The 26906-nt window shown below is 59.6% G+C and overlaps 1 protein-coding gene across 6 annotated transcripts in view; it reads right to left on the reverse strand.

The window, feature by feature from the left end:
- The window catches only part of CNTFR (ciliary neurotrophic factor receptor), a 335695-nt gene that overhangs the window by 29166 nt on the left and 279623 nt on the right, over positions 1-26906 (reverse strand). For all 6 annotated transcript variants that reach the window (XM_090037554.1, XM_090037549.1, XM_090037553.1 and 3 more), the window contains 2 exons: positions 12136-12253; positions 11562-11728 (listed from right to left, as the gene is read on the reverse strand). In XM_090037554.1, coding sequence (XP_089893680.1) covers positions 11562-11728; positions 12136-12253 — 285 coding nt within the window. The remainder of the gene's footprint in view (positions 1-11561; positions 11729-12135; positions 12254-26906) is intronic.

A 26906-nucleotide genomic window follows, 5' to 3' on the forward strand; every position in this document is an offset into this window, starting at 1 on the left:
CAGCCACCCCCTTTGGTAGCAATCCAGCCAGGAGGCCTGGTCCAGCCCGGCACGATTTTCCCTCTGGGGGCTTTGCCTTTTATCAGCAAATGGCAGGGGGAGGATTTGTCGGGTCTGTGCAGCTCTGAGCTACTCCAGATGGCTGGTGTAATTCCTCCGCTCACTTTGAAACCCAGGGCTCGGGGTGGACTTCGGCTTCCATTAAAAGGGCCTTTGAGTCCAAACACATACAGCAAAGCATAAATCCAGCGCTGGCTCTGCGGACTTCGTGGATTTGGTTTGCAAAACAAAAAGCCTGTTGATCTGAGCAAATGCAGATGATTCCCAAATCCAGCTTAACATCAGGCCCGCGAGGAGCCCTGGGATGAAAGATGCTGGACTGGGTGAATGTGAGATATTATGACGGGGGGAAGCTTTCAAACGCTCCAGCTTCAATCCAGGCCCCGTGCAGGTGTTTCTCCTTTACTGCCCAAAACACTCAGGGCCAAGCTTGCTGTGGGTGTAACCCCTGCAGACAAGCCCTACTCGCCTTTGTAACTCTGGAGTCACTCTGCTTTGCAGCTGCTCTGGGGAGAGGCTCAGATCCTGGGGTTGAAACGGAGGCGCGCAGGCACCGGGTGGACAGAGGGATGCATGCGTGAGCCCTCGAACGTGGCCCCGTGACTGCAGTAAGGCTGCACCAGGGATGAACTTGGCTCTCGGTGGGTGGAGCGAGAGCCCCGGCGCTAGCACACATATGAGCAGCAACGCCGGGTGGAACACATCCATCCATGTTGTCAGAGACTTGGTCACGAGCCCCTCACATATGGACCGGCCGCTTGCACTGAGGCATCGTCTCGTGCAAAATGGAGGTGGGGGGAAGGTCGCAGGGACAGCGGAGGCTTCTCGGAGGGGATCTCCCAGCTGCAAAAAGCAGCTGCAGCTCCCAGCCCATGGAAATCTCTGCGCCTTGTCGCGGCAAAGGCATCCTCAGCGGCTCTCGTGTAATTGGTGCTCTCAGCCCTGGAGCTGTTAGTTATTTCCCCTCCAAGGCTTTCGTAAGACATGGCAGGGAAAGCAAGGGCTGTTTCAGCCACCTTCTCTACCCCGAGTTGGAGGTTTTAAGGCCACAGGAGCCCCTCTTCCACGGGGCCACACAACTCACCATCCGCCCTTGCCTGCACAGGGCGTTGCACTGGGTTAAGCTCACACGGAGGCTGTTAACCTGGTGTCACTGCTGCATGCACGCTCTTGCAGGCTGGGCTGGGTTTAGTTTCTGGTGCACAAGTGAGTTTAAGTTAGTCTCAGCAAGTGCCACTTTTCTACCAAAATAAGTGTGTGCACGGGGTGGAGGGTATACTGGTATAATTACCGGGGTTCATAACAGGCAGAGCTCCCCCGTGACGACATGCACTAAGAAAGGGAAAACTCGAGGATGAGTGTTGGCCCCGGCAGTCTGCTAGCTGTCGAATTATCTCCCTGTGATTAAGACCTTTTAAAATCAGAGCATGCAATCCATTGGGAATTGTCTTTTATAGGACGTTTCTATTGCGTGGTTTCGTGTCCTCTGACAATGACGGGCCGGAGGATGGGTTCTCCCCCCTGGGTCTTATGCACTACACAGTCCCCATGAACTCTCCAAAGGGACCAGCCAGTTTTAAGGTCCTCTTCCCATCCCAATAGTTGGCTGCTTCACGCACTCTTGCCTAGGGCAGGGACCCTCCCTCCAGATCCCACCAGGGCTGCACAGAGTGATTGGATTAGCTCAGCGATTGGATTAGCAGCGATGGGATTAGCGACCTGATTGGATTACCTGCTGCTGTTCCAGCTGCTGCCTTGTTAATTTGAGCATCGGCAGCATCCGCGCTGCAGCCCAGGGCCCCTGACAGCCAGCTGGCCGGAGCTGAAAGCACCCACTCGTCCTCTAGCTTGAGATTTTTGCATGTGGACAGGAGCTGGGGAGAGACCAGGCTCAAACTAACGCTGCAGTGAAGACAAGCTTCAAGCAACCAGGCGAAGATGCAGCAATTCAATAGCGGGGTCTGCGATCCGCACCAGGCCATTGCTTGGTTTATATGGGAACCTCCCGCCCGTCGCTTGAGGCTGGAGTGTGGAGAAGCAATGCAAGCACTGCCACAGAAACCAGTGGTTTCCTTATGGGGCTGCAACTCATGGAAACGACCGGCATTTGCACTGCTTTGACCACCAAGACGACCGTGTTTGCAGAGAGGAGGCTTGTGGTGAGAAGGATTGGAGCTACTTGCATTCAGCTTCCAGCTCTGCTACACACTTCCTGCACACAATCACAGAAAATTAGGGTTGGGAGGGACCTCCGGAGGTCATTTGCTTTGCCTCTCACATAATTCCTGGACCATCGCGGCTGCCACATTGCTTTAATGCTATCAGTATTACCAATGAGCTAAAATATCCAGCACCATCAACCTTGAGGAGGAAGCACTGTGGATCCATCGACTTTTACCACCCTCAAGCCAACAGAGCAAAAACAATTTCATAGAAAATGAGGGCTGAAGGGAGCTCCGGAGGTCACATCTAGTCCAACTCCCAGCTCAAAGCAGGGCCAGCCCCAACTACACCATCCCAGACAAGCCTTCGGCAAGCCATGACCGTGGGGAAGTCATTTCATCTTGACCGGACAAGGAGCAATGGGTTCAAGTTGCAGCAAGGGAGGTTGAGGTTGGATATTAGGAAAAAAACTGTCACGAGGAGAGTGGTGAAGCACTGGAGCAGGCTCCCCAGAGTGGTGGTGCAGTCTCCATCCTTGGAGGTTTTGAGGTCCCGTCTTGACAAAGCCTTGTCTGGGAGGATGTAGCTGGGGCTGGTCCTGCTTGGAGCAGGGGGCTGGACTGGATGTGCCCTCCTGAGGTCCCTTCCACCCTCATTGTCTGTGATTATATGTTCCCCTCTCTTTCCCTCTCTCCGTGCACATGGCCTATTTCGGGGTCCCTCTCTCAGTCTGGATGCACGCAGCTCTCATCTCCGCGAGGTTTCATAGTTTCTAGGGTCGGAAGGGACCTGAGTAGATCATCTAGTCCGACCCCGCGCCATGGCAGGAAATAATACTGGGGTCTCTGGGAAGCGGTGGCAATAATACTGGAGGCTGGTCCTCAAGAGTAAGCAGAGGCTCAGTGGATAAGAAACACGGCTCACATCAGTCCTGCCACGAGGAAGCATTCACGAGGCTTCATTCTCCCATCGATCGGGGCCCCGCAGGGAGGGAATTCGCCACTGGCTTTCATCCTTTTCCAGCAGAAATGTGTCTGAACGGCAGGTTTCTTTGCAGGAAGCCTTGGGACAGCTCATGCTGGTGCATTCCTTGGCAAAACAACCAAGTCATGCAAACCTTGGGCAGTTGTATTGAAATCTCTTCCCCATCTCTCCTCTCCAGCCACGGAGCAGCAGCCGTTCCAGGTGACTTCGGGAGCTCCTTGCAAGCCCCGAATACTGCTGAGGAACAGCTGAAGCCATAAAAGCCTCCATTAGCTTGCAAATGGTGCAGAGGCAGCGGCCTGGTCGGTTCATATCGACCCTTTCAAATACTTTTCCGAGGCATTCAGCACAAATCCAAGCCCGTTTGCTGATAATTCCCAGGCAGAAAGAAAGGCAGAATGTAGCAAATAAATTACCCCTATAAACAGAGCAAGGCCCATTGTTACTGGCTCGATAGTCTCCGAAGCACTGAAGGAAGCACTGGAAACTATACAGGCCAAGTAAATGACCCTCTGAGTAAATGCTCTCGTTTCCAGCTTGCTGCATGGTGCGAATATCCTTCCCCCCGCACCCCGCCAGAAAGCTTCTGCTCTGTTCAGGCAAACTTCAGCTCAGCTTGCTCCCTCTCATCCCAGCCTGCCCCACACCCATAACTCAGAAATGCAGCAGCCAGCCACGGTCAGCTGCTGAACAGAAAGCCACTCAGGAAAAAAACCCGAGGTTTTGCAACCAACAGGGTTGGAAGGGACTGGACATTTAGTCCCATCTCTGCCCCGTGGAAGGGTCAGCGCTGGCTGGATGCAAGGCGGCATCGCTGCCTTGATGGCTCTGGAAAGGGGCATGCCTTCCCCGCGCCTGCTATGTCCAGGCAAATCTTGGACCTTAAGCTAAGCAGTTCAAAGAGGACCGACCTGCCAGGGCAGCGGTGCCCCAGCTTTATGCCCTGTGGATTGCACGAGTGGCACCAGGTCTGCTCGTGCCACAACAAGGCAATACTGGTGGCCATGTGGCAACAGCCTGGGCCCAATCCACCTGCCCAGGGCTTGGAAATCTGCCACTGTGGGGAGCAGGGGCAGGACGCATTGCCACCGTTCCCCCCTTGCCCAATTTCCAGACCCGCAAGTGCCCCCAGCTCCAGCAGGATGGAGGGTACCTGGAAACGCCAGTCCAGACCTTAGGGGAGCCCCGCGCCCCCGTCCAAACGGGCCCAATTGCCTTCCCTTCCCTTCCCGCAGGTTGCGTCACAGAGTGGCAGCCGCTTTTGATATGCAGAATAATTAGTGCCATCAGGATGCTGCATTTTTAATGAGCGCCTCTTCTTTTGATAGTCTGCCCAAGGCTCCCATTAGGACTGAGGTGGGATCTGGGGGTGGCAGTGGGGGGGTGGCTGTTTGCTTTTCGTTTGCTTTGCAGAATGCAAACACCATCTGGCATCTGGTGGGAGCCCGGCTTCAGCGCCAGGGAGGCGCGGGGCTGCCAGGACAGACACCGGGCAGCGATGATCGAGGCGCAGCGATGCGGGGCTTACCCAGGCTTCTGGGCTGTGCTGGGTGCCCCCTTCCCCCCGTCTGCTCCCGTGTCGGGGGTTTTGAAACCTCCCTCGGAGGTGCTGGGCCGAGGTCCCGGGAGTTGCCGGTATGTGCGCAGGACAACGCTTGCTGCAAGCGTACCGCTTCCTCCCATCCCAGCCATGGCCCGGGCCGTACGGGAATGAAGCCCGGCCCGAACCCTGGACTCAGCCAAGAGATCAGGGCAAGTGACCCCCCAAACAAGTGCCACCTGCCAGAGCCACCACCTGAAGCCACAGGCAGCAGGTCCCATCCGCTGCAGCCCACAGTCTCCCTGTCTGGGCAAAAGCAAAAATTGCAGCGTCTGCCTGGTTTGGCTCCTGGCTCTGACTCTTGGCGTCCCCTGATTCCTCTTCCCTGCTCGCGATTCTGGTTCGAAGCTGGCCTCCGAGCCCCGCTTGTCTGATTTGAGCTACGGCTTCCAAATCCAGTTGCGATCCTAGACCCCCCGAGCCCCTCAGGGAACTGGCCTGGACTACGTCCTGCTTTGGGTCAGTAACCCCTAAGCCAGACCACCCATGCCCTGGTGCCGAACAGTAATGAGAAGAGTCTAATTAGCACCGGATGGTGTTCAGGATGGGTCCCGTGGCCACTGAGCGCTACGTGCCTTTTGCAGCCGGGCCCCCCGAAACAATTGTCAGAAAGCAGCAGCCTTGGGTGACCTGCCAGAGAACAGCTCTGGGGTTATCTGGATCCCACGTCCTCCAGGCAAAGCCCTGGGACTTCCTACCACGATGCTTGGCCTGCTCTTGGGTTTCCTCCCTTCTCCTCCAGGCCAAGTCACCGTCAAGGTCGACGCGGACTCCCCGCACGTGCCGCCCGGCTTGGAAAGCCTGCCCGGACGCTACGGGCTGCAACGTGAAGCCGCTGATTCAGGTCTTCAGCAGGCAGGGGGGAATGGGAATTTCTTCCCTTTGGACTCCGCTCCGGCTGTCCCACGGGGATGCAGATACAGCCAGGTCCGTCTACCCCGGTATCCGGCCTCTGAGAGCAGCCAGCACCACCTGCTTGAGACCCAGAGAGCCTGGAAGAGCTTATGCCCGGAGGCATAGCTCCCACCCTCATCTCGTGCTCTCCTCGTCTGCATCCCTGCTCTGCATTGCGCTCCCCACTTGCAAAGCTGTCCACACTCCAGGCTTCTCCAACCCCTTCTCCTTCTGCTTCCAGACCCCCTGGTCCCAAACGCCCAGCCCTCTGGGGCAAGCAGCGCTGGGGTTGCCAGCACGTGGCACTTCCACGTCGCCCTCCTCCCGGCTCTTCTCTCTACCTGTATTAACCTTTGCAGAAGGCATAATGGAAAGGACCGTTTCCAGGCAGGAGAGGGGGAGCAGGCAGCTCAGAGCCCCGACGGCTCCTGGGTCGGGTTTGCAAACATCCTCCAGCCAGTCGTTCGGGACGGCAAGGCCGCAGCGGCTCCTCACAGCTGGCTGCTAATAACCGCTGCCGCGGGCCCGCGAGGGAGGCATCCGCCGAGGATATCAAAGCAATGCACCAGTCATTTTCCACTCAATTAGAGCTGGTCTTCCGAGCGGCCGGGGAAAGGATTTCCCGGAGGAGGATCCAGCGTGCAGGGAGGGGGGGAGGAAGCCGGGCCCAGGGAGGTGAGGTCTTCCCGGGGGTCCTTCTGTTCAGACGAGCCCAATGGCTGGGTGGTCTAATAAGGAAACCAGTGACAGACCTCTTCCACGCTCTGCTGAGATTCGGTTCAAGTCAGGTCACAGGGAGCTGGGAAAGCCATCTTCTCGCCCCCCACCCCATCCCGTGTGCATGGCCGAGCATCTGGCCCGAGGAAGAGCTGCTAACCTCAGCCTGCTTCTGCATTTGCCACCGGCTGTGTTTCCACCTGAATTTTCCGGGACCGGGATGCCCAACAGATGCACGCCCACGGGGGCCTTAGTGTAGACAGCGCTCAGGTACTTAGACCTCTTGAGGAGGGATAGAGGATTGTGGCTTTGCCCAGCAGTGTTTGATTTTTTTCTTTTAAAAGAAATGAGCACTACCAGGGGGGCTTAATGCTAATTCAGCTCCCACCTAATCCCAGCAGAGATCCTGCCAGATGCCGGCTCAGGCGGCGTCTGCGCAGACGTCCACGGGCCGGCTCACTGAGGGGCCGGTAGTTGCTGAGGGGAACTGCGCAGGGGTTTACCCCGCTTTCCCATCCTGCGCTCTGCACCGCTGCGGATGAGCGCCGTGCACACCTGAAGCTATGTCTGTTAGGCTCAGCCTCCCGGCTGTGTGGACAGAGGGGCTCGCTTGCATGGCTTAACACGTGCTAATGCACAAGGAGCTGGCCGGGACTAGAGCAGCAGGGGCCCTTCGAACCGACCAAAGCTATAAAGGTCAAGCTTGAAATGCTGCCTTGGACTTCAACTACAGGCGGTGGTGCAGGCGCTTCATCTACATTACACTGCCAGCAGGGAAGGGAGGTGACCAAGGCAGACCAGGCACAGCCGGATGGCAGAAGCGATCGCGGTTAGGATTCGATGGGGTTACCTCCGCACTGAAGGGCAAGTGCCAAGCTGCACCAGCGTCGCCGAACCCCACCATGAAACTCACTCATCTCTGCATCTTCCTGCAGCTGCAAAACCCTGGAAAGGCAAATTTCACAGCTTCTTAGACTGGGTGGCTCTTCAGAGCAGAAGGATGGACGCATCTGCCAAGAGATTCAGCTCTGTCCCGGCTCTTCTTATGCTGTGCTCTTCACTGCATTATCAGGGCCCTTCCCAGTGGTACCTTAAACATCCTGACTGAGAGCTGCCCCCATCACTGGGGAGGCAGGACCTGGTCTTGCTTCAGAGAAGATGGCATGATCTCCCAGGAATCACTGTTGGAGAAGGTAGATCCACGACATGCCCTGCAGCGCCTCACTGGGCTGCTCTGCATCGGGCCACGCTCCATCCCAGACTGGGGGCTTTGCCTTCCTCTGCAGCCGGGGCACGGCCCCGCCTGGGGTCTCTGGAGCATCTCTGCACTACCTCGTATAAAAGCAGGACGTCGGCTGTCGCGGTCCCCCTGCTTGACCCACGGCAGGTTCGGGTGCGATGTCTGGTGCTGTGCCAGGGTTGCCGGTAGTTTCCTGTCCAGCTGACATGGTGGATGAGTGCGGGCTGGTTTGCACAGGGCTGATCCTGCCTCAGGCGGAGGCTGGACTGGATGTGATTTCTGCAGCTCCCTGCCAGCCCCGCTTCTCCACGAGTCTATGATTTTACGAGTCCGTGGAAGGACGCCAAACTGCGGTAGCATGTTGTCCCAGACACTCGCCACCTTTCTTGGCTGCAGCTCAGGGCCAACAGAGGAGAAAGGCCCAGGAAAACCAGAGAATCGTGGGGTTGCAAAGGGACCTCCAGGGTTATCTAAGACCCAGGTAGACCAAGCCTAGGGATGATGCAGTTGGGGCCGGTCCTGCTTGGTGCAAGGGGCTGGACTCGATGTGAGCTCCCTTCCCACCCTCATAGCCTCCGACTCTCTGATCTAGTCCGACCCGCACAACTGCGGGACAGTCCCTATGTAATCCCCGACGCACCCGGCCTCTCGACCGGGGCACGGCCAGCTCTTGCTACAGCAGTTTCAGCTCTGTGCCCTGCCTGAATCCAGATGGTGCAGGGTCTGGAAAGTCAGCTGCCCTGAGACGGGCTTGCACTCAGCCTTTGGCTAGCTGCCCCGTGAACTTGGGCGGTAGCTGGCTGGAGCCCAGGTATCCGGGGTGGGTGGCTACTGTGTGTTCGACGGAGGACGGGAGGATTCCTGCTCGGCACGAGGAGTGGCACCAGATGTTCCCGACTCTCTCGAGCCAGCAAGGGCCTGGGGTCAGATTCCCAAGCTGGGGCGGGGGGCGGGGGGGGAGACGCTTTTCAGGTGTCCAGAGCTTCTTGATGAGCAAATGTACTGACCTCGGAGAACACAGCAGGGGTTGATTGCTGCCCTGAGTCCCGTAACTCGTAGAGGAGCAGGAGGTTTAAGAGGTGCCTCTCATGCAAAGGCAGCCAAGTTTTATTCAAAGGCTTCAAAGGATCCTCCAGGTTCCTGGGAAACTCGTCCCAGTTACAGCATGGACTGGGACCACGCGGCCTTAGCGCTGTGCAAATTCATATTGCACAGGGACGCTTGCAGGCCTGTATTGCTCACGGCTGCTCTCGCTGCTGGGAATCAACCTCTTCTGTCAGGACGAAGGGGTTGAAGCCATCCTTGTCCTGAGCAAGAACAGCTCTCTTGATATCTTCGAGTCACACATGCTTATATTACGCGTGCGGTTTGCTCGGTTATCTCGCTGTCACATGCACATGCATTCGCACACGCTACATCAAGCTGGAGGGGGACTGAACACTGGTTGCACTTCAGTGGGGAGCAGTTCCTTGCTGTGATCTTTCCATAATTGCTGATGACTTTGTGAAACCAGCCTAAATGAGCCTGCTCCACATGTTTCTGGGCTTTGCTTTCTCTCTTTTTTTTTTAGAAGAATGCACTAGCTTCTTTCGGTAAGAAAAATATCCCCTTCCCTGAGGCTGCCCTGCAAACTCACACTGGACCTGGATGGAAAGTGAAGCAAAGCCGGTCTCACGTCCTGGCTTTGTCCAGGACCCAGTGCACAATTACCCCTGTCCCTTGCTTTGGGATGGTTTCCCCCTAATTGCTCACTCCAGGAGGGTCTGACAAAGCCTCTAGATTCAGCTCCGGCTCTTCCAGACCTGAAAGGGAAGGATCAAAGCCCAGCGGAGAGCCTGATAACGCTGTGAAGTTGTTTCCCTCCAGGCTGCCAAGGGCTTCGCACAAAGGATGCTCGAGAACTGCAAGATTGCACCCGCTGCGGGTCTTATCGCTGTGCCCAGCACGGGGGCCTCTGCGAGATGCTTATCCTTGGTCAGCACCACGAGAAGGATCCATCACGCAGCAAGAGGCGCGTGGCCGGTCCTTCCCGTATCTGCCTGGCACCTCAGCAAAACCCCTCCTTCTCCGGCGGCTTTGTATTTCGGGTTACGCGACGCCTCTGAGCTGTCTGGGGTACATACTGTCTTGACGGTGAGTCTTCAGACAACCCCACCCCAGGTCCCCCCATAGGCTGGGGCCTGCCCAGGCGACTGCAAAGCAAACCCTATGTAATCCCAGCAGCTTTTGCTTGTCTGCTGTGTTTATATGGGCTGTTTCCTCTCCTATGAGACCTCAGTGGTTGTGAAGACTAAAGCACCCAGCTTCAGAGGCCAGCAAGCTCCTGCCGCGCTGCTTTACATGTCACTTGGCTTTGTGATCCATCCCATGGCATCGGATACAGTCAGCTCTTCCTCACAAAAGCTTCTGCGTCTCTGATTTGGGTAGCCTGCAAGGTGTGCCTCTACCTTGCCTGGCTTCATGACTAAATATCTTTCATTGCTGTAGGGCAGTGGTTCTCACCTTTGTAGCCTCAAGGTACCCCTTGACAGACTCATGGCACGCTTGACAGACTCAAGACATCCTCTCAGTAGACTCAAAGGAACCCAAGATAGACTCAAAGCACCCTCAATAGACTCAAAGCACCCTCAATAGACTAAACACATCCTTGATAGACCCAAGGAATCTCTTGATAGACTCAAAGCACCCTTGATAGACTCAAGGCATCCTTCAATAGACTCAAGGCAACCCTAGATAGACTCAAGGCACAGCTCGATGGACTCAAGACACCCCTCTATAGACTCAAGGCACCCTTGATTGACTCAAGGCACCATCAACAGATTTAAGGCAACCCTTAATAGACTCAATCCACCCCTCGATAGACTCAAGGCATCCTTCAATAGACTCAAGGCAACCCTAGATAGACTCAAGGCACAGCTCGATGGACTCAAGATACCCCTCTATAGACTCAAGGCACCCCTGATAGACTCAAGGCACCATCAACAGATTTAAGGCAACCCTTGATAGACTCAATGCATCCTCAGTAGACTCAAGGCACCCCTTGATATACTCAAGACACCCCTGATAGACCCAAGGCACCATGAATAGACTCAAGGCACCCCTCTCTAGACTCAAGGCACCCTCTCTAGACTCAAACACTCCTGGATAGATGCGAGACACCCTCAGTAGATTCAAGGCACCCCTCGATAGACTCAAGACACCCCTCAGAAAATGCCAGCTCTTAGATTTCACTCTGTTTTCAACTATGGAAATATTGTAATAGAGAAATTTTTCTGCTGTAAAGAACTCAGCAAGCCCACAGCACATCAGAGTGATTTTATCATGATGGGTTCCCATTTAAAATCTCTGAGTTTGTCTCATGAACCATGTTGACCCCTTCACACTGCTAACCTCAGCACACTGGTTGAGGATCACTGCTTTATGGGAGTGCATCCCAACCTATATGCAATCTGGTGCAGATAGTGAATCCCTCCTGGCCTCCACCCCTTTGCGGCAGGATCTTTTTTCTCCACGATCAGGATGGCTGCTAGGGACATGAGCCGCTGCCAGCCTCATGGGCCCAACAGGACTCCCATGAGCATCTCCCCCTGCCAAGAGGTGTCTGAGCCCCTGCTTCGGAGCGGAGTCACTTCAGTTTGTCTGCTAGTTGTGCAACTTGGGTGCACGAGGGCTGGCAAGCAGAAGGGGTTGGGGCTGGGGGCAGCTGGCATGGGGTTGCATCTTGCCTTGCTCTGTGTTTGTGCAAGGTGAAATGCTTTGGCAGGCCATGGGGGTGGGGGACCGGCTCTTCCCGTGGACAGCCAGGGGCCTCTACTCCCCAGCTCCCACGCTGGCACCTTTCCCTGGCACTACCACGCTGCCAGGTCCCCAACAAGCTCAGCAAGTGCCTGCCGTGGAAATTACCTATGGCGAACTCGTCGAAGGTGATGGTGGTGGAGTTCCTGCCCAGCGCGTTCGTGACGGTCAAGGTCACCTTGTATTTCACCGTGGAGAAGAGCTGCAGGTAGCGGATGTGACACCTGTTCTTGGGCACAGCCTCTTTCTCACAGACCATCTCTCTGGTGCCGTGTCTGCCAGAAACACAAGAAGCAATGGGCATTACCTGGGCGACTGGGGACACATGGCCCGGTCAGGGCAGGCTGGCCTCAATGCCCAGCCTGCAGCTCTGGAGAGCTAATCAACCCACTGCTTCTCAGCAGCCTCATGCAGACCCCTGCCCCGTCTTCCTCCCTAGTCCCCTACTCCCCTGTGGTGCTGTCCCTGGGGTGACAGCTGGGAGCCCATCTGGGTCCCCAGCCTACAAGCCTCCTTTTGGGGTGAGAGGTTGCTCAGCTCCTTTGCTGCCTTCTTCCCCCCCCTCCCCTGGAGCAGCCGGCAGGGAGGCCGCGGCCCTGGGATCAGCCAGACTGAAGGGGACGACTCCAGACGTGCCCCCCGGACCCGATGCCTGCCAAGGGCCCCGCGGCCGGGCACTCACATGACGGAGATGTTGAAGGTGTTGGGGACGTAGGTGGGGCTGGGCAGGTGCCAGCTGCAGTAGAAACGCTTGGGGTAGTTGTTGGAGCGGCACATCAGCACGGGCTCCTTCGGCGGCGCTGCCGGGACACAGAGAGGAGACCGCGTTAGCCGTGCGCCCGCCTGCTCCTTGCCTTTCCACGCAGCCCGGGGGGCAGGCAGCAAGCGCGAGAGGACGCTCCTGGTCTCCAGGGCTGCCGGTTCCCCCCGAATCAGGTGTGCAAGGGCCAGCCCTCGGCCAGCCGGGGAGGGGTAGGAGGCACGGCACCCCATTCAAAAGCTAATGGATATCTTCCAGTGCTGCCCTCCTCACCCAGGGGCTGGGCAGGGCAGGGGGGACCCTCCCGGCAGGGACAAGTCTGAGCCTGGCTGAGCTTATTTGCTTATCTCCTCACGCCTCAAGGCACCCTCCTGAGTGCCCTGTCAGCCCGGCTGAGAATCGCTGGTCGCCGTCGCTCTACAAAACGGACCCCGGCTTCCAGCCCGGGGGCGAGAGGAGCTCTCCCCGGGGCTGGCAGCACGAGCAGGGCTCCCATCCTGAGCAGCAGTGGGGGAGCGCGCACACACGCAGCTAGTCCCTTCTGCTGGAGGCTATTTCCACGTGTTGCATGCCGCTGGGCACGCGCAGCCGGGTAGCGCCGTCCAGAGGGGCTCTGCAGGTGTCCCAGCTGGAGACTGACTGAGGTGATCTAGTCTGACCTGCTAAGAGCCCTGGGTGCAAGGCTGCTCTTGCTGGCCCCCTCTGACCCTGGGGCTGGGGGCAGCGGTGAGCTCCCGGCAGGTTGCTCCGGTCCCCAGGCCGTGGGGGATGGAGCTGTGCCCAGCTGGCTTGGCCGCATGCATTGGAAACCCTGGGCAGCGTGTACAGGGTCACCCTCCATCCCGGGGTGGAGACCCATGGGTGCCGCTGGTGCTGTGAACTACCCCTGGAGTCACGGCCTGGCAGGAACAAGGGCCGGCCACGGGCATTGAGAAGCTTGTGCAAACCCGTGGTGATGCCGAAGAGCTCTGGGCTCCTGGCACATCCGCCCGGGAGTGGGTGCCTGGTGCCAGTCCGGGCGCGAGTATATTCATGCGCGTGCGGGAAGCTAGTGGCAGCCCTGCTAGTGCATCCCTGACCTGCACAGAGCCTGGGTTGCAGAGAGTGCTTCAGACCCCTGCGAAGGGCTGGGTCTGCCAGCCCAGGTACCCCGGGCTGGGTCTCGGCAATGACTGCTGACAGGAGAGCTGCCTTTTAATGGAGCTCCCGCGCAGCCTAGGAGCGGAGGAAAGCAGGCCTTGTGAGGCCATCTAGCCCCCTGGCTCGAGGCACCGAGCGCTCAGCCCCGGGCTGCGGGTGAAGGTTATTATGCACCCTGTCACAGATGGGGAAACTGAGGCCGAGGGGGTCGAACCCAGACCTCCCTGCTTGCAGCCGGACGGCCGTCTGTACCCGGCTCCCTTCAGCGCCCACTTCTCCCCTGCTCTCCCCACCCGGGGCAGGCGGTGGGTGCCTCTGGGGGTGAAGCACGCATACGGGGCGCTTGCGAAGCGTGGCGGGCAGCGTGGGAGCCGGGATGGAGGCGATGGACGGGCTTGCTCTAGTGTGCGGCTCCCACAGGGTGGCAGCAAGACCCAGGCGCAGGGCCGTGCGCGCAGCCCGCTGGAGCACCGTCCAGCCCCCGGCTCTGAGCCGGGGAGGGCTTCTGGGGCGACGGCTCCTCTGCCTCTGCAGAAGCCGCAGCATCTGCCTCTCCGGCTTCCCCCCTTCCCGGGGCCCACGATGCCGTCAACGCTTCTCTGAAAGGTCGTGCCCAACAGCTGGGCTTCCCGGCGGCCTCTGCCCCCGGCCGCCCCCTCGCCCCGTGCCTCTGACTCAGCCGCCTTGGCTGGGAGCACCAAGTCCTTCCCCGAAACATGCCTCCCGCGGAGGGGGGCACTTACAGCTTGGGGGGCAAAGGCCGCGGTTGGCTTGCTAGCTGCATGCAGGACCTGAGTACAGACCCTGCAAAGACCCTTGGCCTCTGCTTCACCCTGGGATCAGCCCAGCCCCAGGGAGATGCTCTCCTGCTCCAGGAGGTCGCCCCAGACTTGTCCCTCTGTCCTGGCCCCGCTCTCAGGACACCTGACTTACGTTGCTGGTTGATCCCAGTTCTCCCCCAGCCCAGCCTGGCTCTGGGCTGCTGCGTGATCTCCTGGCTAAGTGCGCGCCGCGGTGCCAGCTCCTCGTTTATGTTCCTACATCCACCCTCTGCCTGCACATAGTGCATGGGGGGCTGAAGCAGCCCCCGGCACCCATGTGAGATGGGGGCAGCCCTGCAGGCACCTCTGGGCAGTACAGAGACCCGGGTAAGACATACAGGTTTTCTTTCAGCCACGACTGCTCCTTGGTGCACCCTCTGGGTTTGACACCCACTGGTATTTGTGGCAGGAGTGCCACGCAAATGCATTTGCCTGCTGCGCCTGCCGCAAATGCCTCTGCCAAAGCCACGGCAGCCAGGCTGCGTCCCGGGGAGCACCCTCCCATCATGATATACGGTGACGGGAAAAAAAGGCAGCGTGCACAGCTCAGATGCTTTCCCGGCCCTGGGGAAGCTACAGCGCAGACCACCTACCAGCCCGGGAGCCACCCCCGAGACCCCCAGGAAGCCAGCAGGAGGGAGGTCAAGTGAGATGGAGCAGGGGGCAGCAAGAGGAGGCAGGCGGACGGGGTCTGGGCCACCCGGATGCTCGCACGGCCCGGGTCGCTGGAGGGTGCGATGGGGCTGCCCTCATCTCGGACAGCTCCAGGCCCCACCCTAGAGCAACCCCCTCCCCGAGCAATGTCCTTGCTCCTTTGCAGACAGGGCACCTCTGCCCATCACAGGCTCTTAACGAGAGACAATAAAGTAGCATCCTCTGATCGATAAGGGGCTCCTTAATGCTGTCTTTGGAGACGGGCCAGGCTGGCAGGTTGGGGGAGAGAGCCGGCGAGCGGGAGAGGCAGGAAAACAAAGCCAAGGAGGGAGCAGCAAGGACTGGCTCAGCACGGGGGCTCTGGAGGGTGCTGGGGCCGGTCCCCGTGGGCCTGGGGAGCAATGGGCAGGGGGAAAGCTTGAGGGGGCTGTGGGGGAGACCTGCCCCCATCTCCCAAGGGGGGATGAGGAGAGCAGGGATGGACCAGAGCGAAGCGTGTGAGCCCCATCTCCACCTGCCTGGACCCCCAGCCCAGCGCCACCCCGCTCCTTCCTCCGGCGCGGCTGGCGGAGCTGCTTTCTGCCACCTCTTCTCCCCTCTCTGCTCCCCCACGCTGGCTCCTCCATCCCCCCCGGGTCCCCGGCCTGTCCCTCCCGCGGGTGCCAGGCGCGGGCGTGGGGGCGAGGGCGGCTCGTCCCGGGACCCCGGCCGCGAGACAAAGAACAGCCGCCCCGAAGCCCCGTCAGCGCCGCAGCAATTTCCCTTCGGCGCTGATGACATTACGAGCGCTAAATCCACCCCTGGCTGCACGCCAGCTCCGTCTCCTTTGTCCCGCCTGGCGCTGGGCCAGGCGCTAAGCCCAGCCTGCCCCGGAGACCCCCCACCGGCGCGGGACGCAGGCACGGGAGAGCAGCCGGGGGGCCCGAGCTGCCCCCAGCCTGCGTGGTCGCTGCACCTGGTGTCACGGGGCATCCGCAAGATGCAGGTGCCCTTCCTCCGCGCGGGGAGCTGGACCCGAACGGCCTCGAAGCGTTGCCTTTCTGTCCCGGCCGCAGAGCCATCCTCGGTCCCCGCTCTCCTGACCTCTGCTGCTGAGGTCACACGGCCCAGGCACGCTCAGCTGCTGCAGACACGCTGGGCTTCGGCACTGGAGCCGGAGCCACGCGCGCCCCGTGACGCCACGGATGACACCAGGGGTCCGGGCTCCTCCTGCGCCTCGCGCTTGGCAGGACACGCCAGCGCCAGCTCTGTGGCTCCCATGCGTGGAGCCTGTCTGGCGAGTCTCGATTAGAGACAGCATCTTCTCTCCCACGCAACCAGCCCAAACCATCCATCAAGCTGAAACCCTGAGATAATCAGACGGCGGGATGCGGGCTGGATTCGATGCTTAAAAATGGCACGCCACATGAAAAAGATCCTGTGGCATCAAAAACTGGTGGCTCTTGGCGTGCCTGCGAGGCCCCGTGGGGCTGGGGATGGCACGTGTCCATCAGAAAGTGCAGACCCTGCTCAGAGATGAGGCCACATCTGGAGTCCTGTGTCCAGCTGTGGCCCCCCACTACAGAAAGGATGTGGACACATTGGAGAGAGTCCAGCGGAGGGCAATGAAAATGGGTGTGGGGCTGGGGGACAGGACTGGTGAGGAGAGGCTGACGGAAATGGGCTGATTTAGTCTGGCGAAGAGAAGGCCGAGGGGGATTGAATAGCCGCCTTCACCTCCCTGCCGGGGGGCTGCAAAGAGGCTGGAGCTGGGCTGGTCTCCGTGGGGGCAGACGACAGGACAAGGAGCAATGGGCTCCAGCTGCAGCAAGGGAAGTTGAGGTTGGATATTAAGAAAAGCTTTCTCACGAGGAGGGTGATGAACCCCTGGACCAGGCTCCCCAGAGAGAGGAGCAGTCTCCATCCTTGGAGGTTTTGAAGCCCTGGGTAGACAAAGCCTTGGCTGGGATGACGTAGCTGGGGCTGGTCCTGCTTGGAGGAGGGGGTTGGACTAGATGTGACCCCCTGAGCTCCCTTCCACCCTCATTGTCTCCGACTCTATGATCCTGACTTCAGGCATCTGTAAAATACATGTGCCAAGAGATTTCCTGACGCTGGGGCTGGATTCTTGCTGCCTTGCCCTTCATACGGCCATTTGCACCCACGCAAGGCGGTGTGAGAGCAGTGCCATCCCCTGCACGCTCTGCACTCATGCAAACAATATTAGCTCCAGATCAAGAGCTCGAGGCATACGGGCTGCTGCCCAGTCCGGCAGGCTTCTGCGCCCCTCCATCTCGAGAGCCCAATTGTCCTTGTGCCTGGAGTCCCATCGTGTGCAGAGAAAGTATAGCCAATCCAGTCGAGAACCCACTAAAAATGATCTATACTTGCTTTTCCTAGCCCTGGTAGGTCAGGCGATAACGGCCATTAAAATAATGGCATTTTTATATATAGAAAAGTTATTTTCGGTCATTTTTTTCGAGGGGTCTGAAATGGATCTGAGATAATTTCCCTCTCCCGCTGCGGCCTGAGTGTGCTAACAGAGCTGGGCTCCACAGGTGCAGGGCACGGAAAATAGTATCAATAAAAGGTTTAAAAGCTCTCTCCAGCCCGTCCGGGGGAGTTTTTCCTTCTGTATCACATGTGGCACTCGCCGGCCGCAGGATGATGTGGGAGACAGATTTTATTGGCACGAACAGGAGATGACCTGCAGAACTCATCATCCCTAACCCATGCCAATAAAGCCTCTGTAATACATGGCCCCATCAGCAAACTCCCTCCGGAGACATAAACATGACATACTCGGTGTGTGCGCATGCTGGGATGCGATGCGTATCCTGGCCCCACTGCAGCTGCTCGACATGGGGTAGAAACACCAAGCTGGCTTTGGTAGCTGCTTCTTCGCTTGCAGGAACGTCTCCGGCCGGCCGGGCCAAGCGGGGGTGGACCAGAGGCTGCCCCGCGTTGGGGGAAAGGGAGAGAAACCAGAGGCTGCAGGTTAAGAGCAGCAAATGCTGCACGGCCGGGTGTGGGAATCCAGCCGGCCACGTCCCGCTACCCATGCCCAGACGCACCCGGCGTCACGGCTCTGTGCAATGGCAGGCACACCGGCAAGCGTGGCGACGTGCGTGTGCATCTGCCGCTCTCTTTCTCCCTGGCTACACACGGCATTGCCATCCTCGCCGCGCTCTGGACCAGAACACACAATGCATTATTTATTCTCATGCAGATTTGCTGGAAATCGTCTGCTGACGGCAGACCAGCAGGAAACCGACTCTATGAATAAATCATCGCTCTCCCACCTGCCTGAGAGCGGGAGCCTGGGGGTAGTTTTGAGCCAGCCTGCATGCCTCTGAGGTAGGGTTGCTGGTCAGCGAAGCAGTCCATACAGGTGCTCGCATACACGGTGCTGAGCCGAACCCGTTTTACAGATGGGAAAACTGAGGCACGAGCAGGTCAGAGTTTGCTTATGGCTATGTCAGCATAGGTAGTGATGGCTGAACGTGGCAGTATGGTTTGCAAGCCTCTGGCTTGTGGTCTGAGGGGAATGATGTTGTTGAGATGAAGAGGAGTGCATTAGCGTTGGTGTGACCCCAGAGGTCTGGGGGCTTCCTTTTGGGGCTCAGAGTTGGCCTGCTACGAACACAGATGGCCCTGAGGGCGCTTCTGTGCTGGTCAGGGTCTGTGTGACTGACCTGAGTCTTTTCCAGGGGATCTGCCTAGATTTCTACAGACAACATAGCCTGTAAGAGGGGCCAGGAGAGCACATAATTGCTCTGCCACAGATAGCCCACGAGAGCCCAGGCAAGTCACTCAGCCTCTGTGTTTCAGGGCCCAGCTAGAGGAGGGGGTTAATAGGCACCAGAGGATGATCAATACGTCTCTCTCGGGCACCCCGTGCCCAGGGAAAGGGCATTTCTGGGGCTTTCAGTGGTCGCCCGGAGCTGCCGGCGCCCTCAGCTTTGCTCTGCTCCAGAAGCAAGTCAGCTTCCAGGTGTCCGTGATGGAGAATTTATTTTCCAGAAGGAGCTGCCTAAAAGGGTGGACTCAGCAAGGAGATAAATCCCCAGAAGGGCCCGTTTTAAAGCTGTTATAACTCAGTTGCACAGCAATGGATCTTCTCCCCACCCCCAGGCCCCTGCTGCCAACACCTTGCACAGAAAGCTCACCCTCAGGAGCAAGTGCTGTAAATTTAGGGAGGCCTCACGGCTGCACTCACACATTGCTGAGAGGCCTTGCTGGAGCCCAGAGAGCTGTGCAGGCTCCTGGTCCTCCAGGCTGCTTCTCTGCTGCCACGTGGGGTAATGGTTTTGCACGAGCTCGAGCACCAACTCTTTGGTGCATCCCACATCCGTCGGGCGAGAGTGTCCCTTGCAACCAGGGGCCTGCGCTGGCCCCTCTTGCGCTGGGTTTACCGTCCACCCCGGCCCCAGCAGGACCTGGAGCAGTGGGGCGATTCTTGCTGAGGGAAGGAGGGAGGCTGGGTGCCGGAGAAGTGCTTGGCGTGACTCAGAAACGGCCCCCGCGCCGGGCCTGGGTGAGCTGCATGGGCCCTGTCCGCGGCGGGGAAGGGAGCACCCCCCTCGTTGCACGGCATGTGTGCGTGCTCCCTGCTGCACGGAGGATGTTGTATTTCACGGTTTATGGCCCGGCAAACGCGTCCTGCGAGCTGGCCGGGGGCAGGCGGGGGCGGGAGAGGGGACGGTGGGGGGAAAGCAGCTGGAATCTCTCTCCCAGGGGCTGCGCTCTCCAGCTGGGAGGCCTCTTATCTCCCCTCCCCTCCCCGCTCGGCCCCGTCCCACCCTGGGTGCTGGACACCGCGGGCAGCACAGGCCCCGGGCTATGAAGTCTACGGAGTCTATGTGGTCTCAGCCCCTGATTGCAAAGGGATGGGGAGGGCAGAGGGGCTGGGAGGGAAGACACTGCACTCACCGCCCCTCCCTAGCACTGAAATGCAGCCACCTCTGGAGGGGAACGTGGATGCTGGTGGGCCGTGCACCAGACAGCACAGCCCAGGAGCCCAGTCCCGCTGCCAGCGGCTTCCCTTCGGCTCCAGTTTGGGACAGGAAGAGACACATGGTTCCCAGGGGGTCCTGAGACACTCCCCCCGTGAAATGAGTTAGAAATGGCTTGGGCAGGATGGGGCCCATTGCACGTGGCTCTGTGACAGGCCCGTGAAGGAGGCAGCCAGCCCAACTGTGCACAGCTGCTGCGGGCTGGTGAGCCAAGGGGAGCGCTGGAGGCCTGGGCCTGTGGTGCTAGGCGCTGCATGTGCACAGCCAGCCGGCCACGGGCCCTGTCCCAAGCACCAGCTGAAATAGGTGCAACACGGTGGGAAGCATCTGACCCCTGAGGGTCGGCTAGCCCAGTTCAAGGGCTAGGTGCAAAGCCCCCTCTCCTCTCCTCCTACCCCATGAGCTCCAGCTCGTCCATCCATCCTCCAGCTTCCCTGTATATGCAGGAGATGCACAGGGCACCTTCTGCAACCCCCTGCCGCCATCCCTCACCCTCTCCCCAATGTGAAAGGCAGGGAGGATGGATGGCCCAGATGGGCCAGAAGCTAAAGAAGGGGTCAGTCCCCTTGCAGGGCTGCTCAGCCTGGTCTCCACCGTCCCCTGCTGCCCCCAGCTCTGTCCCCCGCCAGCAGAGCCCCAGTGCCCCGGTTCATCCCACCAGAAGATCTGCAGAGCTGCCAGCTGATGTCCTTGTGCCTGGAGGACACTCTCCAAGGCACCAGCTCCTGGAGTCCTGGGATCAGGCCGGACCCCTCTGCTTCCCGCCCCAGGGATGTGCACACGTGCTGGACGTCCGGCCCAATCTCCCAGCTCAGGACGTGGGATGAGGAGAGGCTCCACATCCAACTGGATTCCCCTTGGATAAGAAAAACCCGGGGATTTTTCAGCCTTGACTCTGCACCTCAGACCTGAGTGCAGCTCCAGCCTTTCAGGCACGGGCACTGAGATCCCCACGGCGCTGCACATCGCTGCGTCCCCTCCAGGTCTCCTGCCACTGCGTGAACTGCCCCTTCCCCCCACCATGGGCCTGTCCCCTCCCCCCTGCGACCCTGCTCCCCTTCCCTGGCCCCAGCTCCGCATCTGCCCGGCCCCCCCTTCTCTCTGGCCTCCCAGCAAGGCAGGGGGTGCCAGGGCAGGCGTGGGGCACCAGAAGCCAGGGCCAAGTCGGCTCCAGTCTGCAGAGCAGCCCCGCAGGGGGCCGGGTTTACCCTGCCTCTGTGGTGCCAGATCAAGCACGCTCCGTTTCCCAACAAAGGGAGGAATTTCCCTTTCCCCCTGTACGCGCCCGGGGTCGCAGGCTCAGCCTGTGCTCCTGGTCATGAAGCTCCTGCTGCTTTATTGGGGCACTGGCTGGACGAAAAGCCCTACTGGCACCAGACCCCCAGCAGCCCCGACCTCCTCTGAGGCTCTGGAGAGACCCAAGTCCTTGACCTTGACAATATAAGAACGTAAGAGCTGCCACGTGCTGGGGCAGACTCCAGGTCCGCTTTGCCCACCTCCGGCGCCTCTCCCTTGCAGCCTCCAGCATGGAGGGTCTGATGCAGAGGCCGTGCCCCTCACTCCCTGCCCAATCGCTCCTGATACCCCTGTCCTCCACGCACGTGTCCAACATCTTGGTGAATCTGGCTGCACTCTCAGCTCCCACCGTGTCTCGTGGCCACAAGCACCACCCTTTAATGACCCACTCCTTTTGGTTCGTTTTAAACTGGTTTCATGCAGTGAGGGCTTTGCATGGACAAGAGCGATTCCTTGCTCTAGGAGGAAGGGACTCGTGCCTGGGGCACGGCTGATCCCTGGCTGGCGCATGCAGTGAGGAGTGAGACGGGACCGTTTGCAACCCCCTTCATCTCTCTCTCCGCCCCTCTGTGCCCAGCGATGCAACGTGGGGCTGCTGACACGTCGTGCCTCGCTGCAGGGGTACGAGCTGCTTCATAGCATTATGGATATACTGCTCCGGAAAGAAACCTGCAGCCTTCCCTGATCTTTCCGTGTCTGGGGATGCCTTCAGCCGCCTTCCCTTCAGTGACCGAGTGCTGTCTGCATGGATGCTTTCCCTGCACCCATCCCCTGACAGCCCAGGAGATGGGCAGTGTGTAGGGCTGGGCACTGCTCCTTCCCTGGCTGGCGTGGGCATACCCCTGCATGCTAGCCTGGAGACGCTGGGTAAGAGCTCCCGGCTGCAGACACTTGACATATTTAATCCAGAGGAATCTGACTCTGCTCCAGGGTAGCAGTGGTCACACAGCAGGCAGGTGGCCTCACACCAGCGTAAGCTGCTCCTCTCCCCGGTAAAATGGCAAGTCAGGAGGACACTACCTCGGTGTAGGTCCCCCCAGGGTCCAGGCCGTGTGTCCGCTCCCCTAGGCCACTTCCCCCCGGGGTAACTCTCCCATCCCTTGGATGCCAGGCAAGAGCACCTCGGAGGTGCTCATCGGGGTGGTACTTCTGGACTCTCCATCCTTGGAGGGTTTGAAGACCCGGGCAGATGAAGCCTTGTCTGGGATGATGCAGTTGGGCTGGTCGTGTTTGGAGCAGCGGTTGGACTGGTTGTGACCTCCTGCGCTCCCTGCCACCCTCACGGTCTGTGACTCTGCGGCAGACTTGCCCCAGGGTCCCCGAAGCTCCCCCATCGCCACAATCCCCGACGCCCGAGCACCTTCTAGGGGCCGTGGCCTCCGCGCAGACAGAAAACAGATTTCCCCGGGAGAAACCTCCGTGTCAAGACGCGCTATAATTTACGCCCGGCAGCGGACTCCCTGCCCTCGCCGTTACCGTGTTCCAGCTTCATTCTCCTCGCCGCTCCGGATGGCAACGGCGGGGGGGAAATACCAGGGACAGTCGGACGCAACAGGAGCTGTCAGCAGAGCCACGTATCCTCGGCAAAGCCGTCCCACCCGAACTCCGGGAACCGGCAGATTTATCCAGGCGGAGGCTCCGGAGGGATGCTCGAGCCCTTTGTCACGTTCGGAGCAACAGGCCGGGAGAGGCTACTTGCCGCCCTCCATCCCTCCTCCCGGCGGGCGGCAGGGGCAGGGGCAGGTGGAGCGCGCTACCCGGGGCCGGGCTTTCTCAGCCGCCGGCGTCCTGCCCCGGCCGGCAGAAGGGACCCGTCCTCCCTGCCCCGGGAGCTGGCCCTGCTCGCCGCGGGAGGGAGAGCTGCGTGGGCACGCGTGTGTGTAAGGGGGTGAAACAGTACATGTGTGCGTATGAGTGTTTGCATGCAGGTGTGAGGGCAAGGACGGGCGTGTGCGTGGCTGCATGTCAGTGAGTGTGTGCGCGTGCCTGTGTGTGACCGTGTATGTGTGTATGACTGCATGCGGGAGTGTATGTATGAGCGTGCATGTGTAACTGTGTATGTGTATGTGATTGCATGTGTATGTGTCCGAGTGTTTGTGTGCATGTACGTGTGAGTATATGTAGGTATATGTATGTGTGTGTGTGTGTGTACCTGCATGTGTATGAGTGTGTGTAAGTATGTGTAGGTGAGAGTGCATGTTAAGTGTAGGCATGTGTGTGTATGTGCAACTGCATGTGTGGCTGCATATGTGTGTGAGCATGTGTGTCAGTGTGTGTAAGCATGATTAGGTGAGACTGCGTGTGAGTGTATGTGTATGAGTGTGTGTGACTGTGTATGTGTGGCTGTATGACTGTATGTGAATGGGTGCACGTGTGTGAGTGTGTATAAACATGAGTAGGTGTGACAGCATGTGAGTGTATGTGCATGTGAGTGTGTGTGAGTGTATGTGTATGTGTGACTGCATGTGTGAGTGTAAGTATATGTATGAGGTATGTGTGTATCTGCGTGTGTATGTATGTGCGACCACGTGAGAGTGCATGTGTGTATGAGCATGTGTCTAAAAGTACGCACGTGTATGTGTGCGAGTATAAGTAGGCGCATGGGCATACGTGAGTAGTGTACGTATGGGTGCGTGAGTGTAGGTGTGTGCGTGTGTAAACGTGCGTGTGTGAGGTCTCTTCACAGGGCGCAGGAGAGTCAGGCTTCAGAGGCTGGTGAGGCAAAGGGCACTGGGACGGGGCCCTCCTCCCCTCTCCCCGTCTGCACAGGGGCGTCTCGCAGGCGGCTCCCCGGTGCCAGCTCGGTTGTGAGCGCCAGCTGCCGGGGGCAAGCAGAGCTGCCCGGCCTCTCCACCCAGCCCGGCCGGTCGGAGAACAGAAGCTCAGTGCATGCCGGCATCAAGCTGGCAGGGCCCCGGGGGCCGCCCGGCTGCTACGGCACGGGGCCCCTGCATCCCGGCTCAGCCCCATCTGCAAGGCAGCCCCGGGCCCTCCCTGCTCTGCCGGCCAGAGACCATCTCCTCGCTCCCGCCTCCAGGTATCCAGCGCCAGCTTCTCCTGGTCTGGTTTTGTGCTGACCCCGTCCTGCTTTTCCTTCTGCCCCCTACCTGGATGGCAAGCAGAGGTCCCAGAGACGGGGCTGGCAGGGAGCTGCAGAGGTCACAGCTAGTCCAAGCCCTGCCTGAGGCAAACCAGCCCAGACAAACCCCTCGTCCCCATCATCCTGCCACAGCCACAGCCACAGGCATCACGCCTCCAACCCTGCCCCAGCGAAAGCCACCAATGCCCTGCTGCTGCAAAGGGGGCTCCTAGATACTCCAGAGACCCCGGGCTGAGGCCGTGCCCCCACTAAAGAGGACAGCATGCCTCAGCTCATGCCTTCAAGGGTGGCGACTGCCTTTCTCATCACAGCTCGTCGTGGCTGTGAGATCCGCCAACGCCCTGCGGTCTTTCCCCTCCTTTGCTGCGGTTTCCAGTGAATGCCAGTGATCGGGTCTTGAGGGCTTGACCGCTCCCTGGCTCTGTTCTCCGGTTCCCGAGGTCACCCTGTATCTCCCCGATGATATCCCGGCCCACCACGCCATCGGGAAACATCGCTAGCCCACGCCTGCTTCACGGGCCCATTGGCAAAGCATGCCTTGCAGACGCTGCAGGGCAGGCTGGGCTGCAGCCAGAGGGTCTCGGGAGATGGCCTGCTCCAGCTGTCGAGACTGCAGAGAAGCAACTCGGACAAGCCTCTGAGCCTTCAGGCCTTTGCTCTGTGCTCTGTTTCTACCTGGATGCCGCATCTTCCCCAGCTGGACCGTCCCTGGAGCCTCCTGCTGCTCACACAAGCACAGAGCCCCGGGCCTGGGAGGTCTCTCGAGGCTCATCTAGTCCGATGCCCCGCTGCACCGACGAGGGCTGCGCTGTTCCCAACCTGCCCCGGGCAGATGCCGGCACATCTGGGAAGGGAGATCCACCACATCCCCAGGCAGCTGGGTCCCCTGCCCTGTGATGTGTATGGCAATGAGGTTTTCCAGGGATATGATCTAAATCTGCTTTGGTGCAATGCAAAGTTGAGCAGGTGATGCCGAACCGATAGGGCTCCTAGCCCCTTCCTGCTGGGTAAAATACCTAGATGCAGGAAAAGCACAGCAGGTTGTGGGGACGAGGCCCAAGGGGGGGGCTGAGGAGGACAGCGAGGTGCAGGGGGCTGAGAGGACTGGGGTAGAAACCCCAGGCTCAGTGTCATGATCCACACGGGATGCACACAGGACGGAGAGCTGCTGCCCGACGTGATATGAGGTGTACCAGCAAGCAAATCATTTGCTGAGTGGGGCCCAGTTCTAGCTGGGCCCTGGCTCACAGCATCTCAGGGATCCCAGCCCAGCATAGATGCACAGGCAGACCGCAGCAGCCCTCCCTGAGGTATCCACATGGAGACCCGGGGGCCTGGAGTTGTAACCCACCTCCCAGCTGCTGGCAAAGCAGGGGAGGAGGAGGAGACGAAGGATGTCAGTGGTACCAGCTCGCAGGGAGGGGCTGGGGGTGCTATCGGCTCGGCATTTCCCGCTCGAGTGTGCATTGCAGCAAAGCCGGTGCAGATCGAAGCCCTGGGTGCTGGGCCCGAAAGGCAGGGTCTGAGACCACCGTGACGGGGATGTTTTGGCTTCCTCCGGCATGCGCAGTTCTGCTAGCACTGCCCACCTCACCCCCTGCTGTGCCCCATCCTGCAGCTCTCCCAGTGCCCCTCGCCCCTCCCCGACCTCTGTTCCCAGTTTGGGCTAGTCCTGCTTTGCCAATGCGTCTCCCTCTGCCCTGCCATCCTTCCCTGGGCTCTCCACCCCCAGATCTCAGCCCCGACCTGCAGCCCTCCTGCTTCCCAGCCTCTCTCGAAACCACGGCTGCAGCTGGCACGGGAACACAGACATGGCAAGCGAAGGCTTTGGGGGCTGAGGGGAGGCCTCGTGGCCACATCCCTCCTGCCCCTGCTTTGCAAGGCTTGCTGGAAAACCTCGGCGCAGAGATGTCCCCTGAACGGGTTAAGAGCTGGCGTCCGAGGCGAGGGGCCAGGAGGAGCTCCGGCGCGCCGCCTGGGGATGACAGAGGCGCAGTAATTAAACAGCCAGGACGCCGGCCAAGAGCTCCAGATGTTTAATCAAACCCCCCTCAAATCATCTCGATTCACCTGCTCACCCCCAACGAAGCGGAGCCGGGGAGGCAAGCCTGGCCCGTGCCCTCCTGCAGCGCCAGCTGCAAAAGCACCAGCCCCGCGACCCAGGAGCATCCAGGACCCCTTGCCGAAAACCAGCCGCGTGGCGATTTTTGGCATGAATGCAAGTAGGGCGTGGGCGAGGGGCCTTGTGTCTGGGCAGCTCTCTCAGCACCTGCCCTTACACTCCCCGGAGCTGGGGCACAGCTTGGTTGATGTTACAGGAGAAGCTGGAAGAGCATCATCCCCGGGGCTTGCCAGGGGAAGGGAAGCTCTCCAGGCTGCCCCTTCCCTTCCCCTGGCAAGCCTGGAGAGCTCGCAGCGCTGGCGGCAGCCCCTCATCGCACTAATCCCCGCCTCGCCTGGGCTCTGTAGTCTCAGTGACAAGTTTATAGGGCTCAGGAACTTTGCGAAGTCCACACGGCTTGGACAACGCTCAAGGGCTGGCCGGCGGCCAGAGCCGCGCTGGCTCCGGGACAGGAGCTGGAAGGGGGAGATAAATACCTAGGAGAGGATTAAAGGAAGTGCCGGGGAGCTGCTCCGGCCCCTGCTCCCCTCCCCGGCCTTCTACTTCATTAGCGAGGAGCTGGAGGT

Source organism: Crocodylus siamensis, chromosome 3, assembly GCF_052110815.1.
Source record: "Crocodylus siamensis isolate JL-2025a chromosome 3, ASM5211081v1, whole genome shotgun sequence".
Lineage (NCBI taxonomy): Eukaryota > Metazoa > Chordata > Crocodylia > Crocodylidae > Crocodylus > Crocodylus siamensis.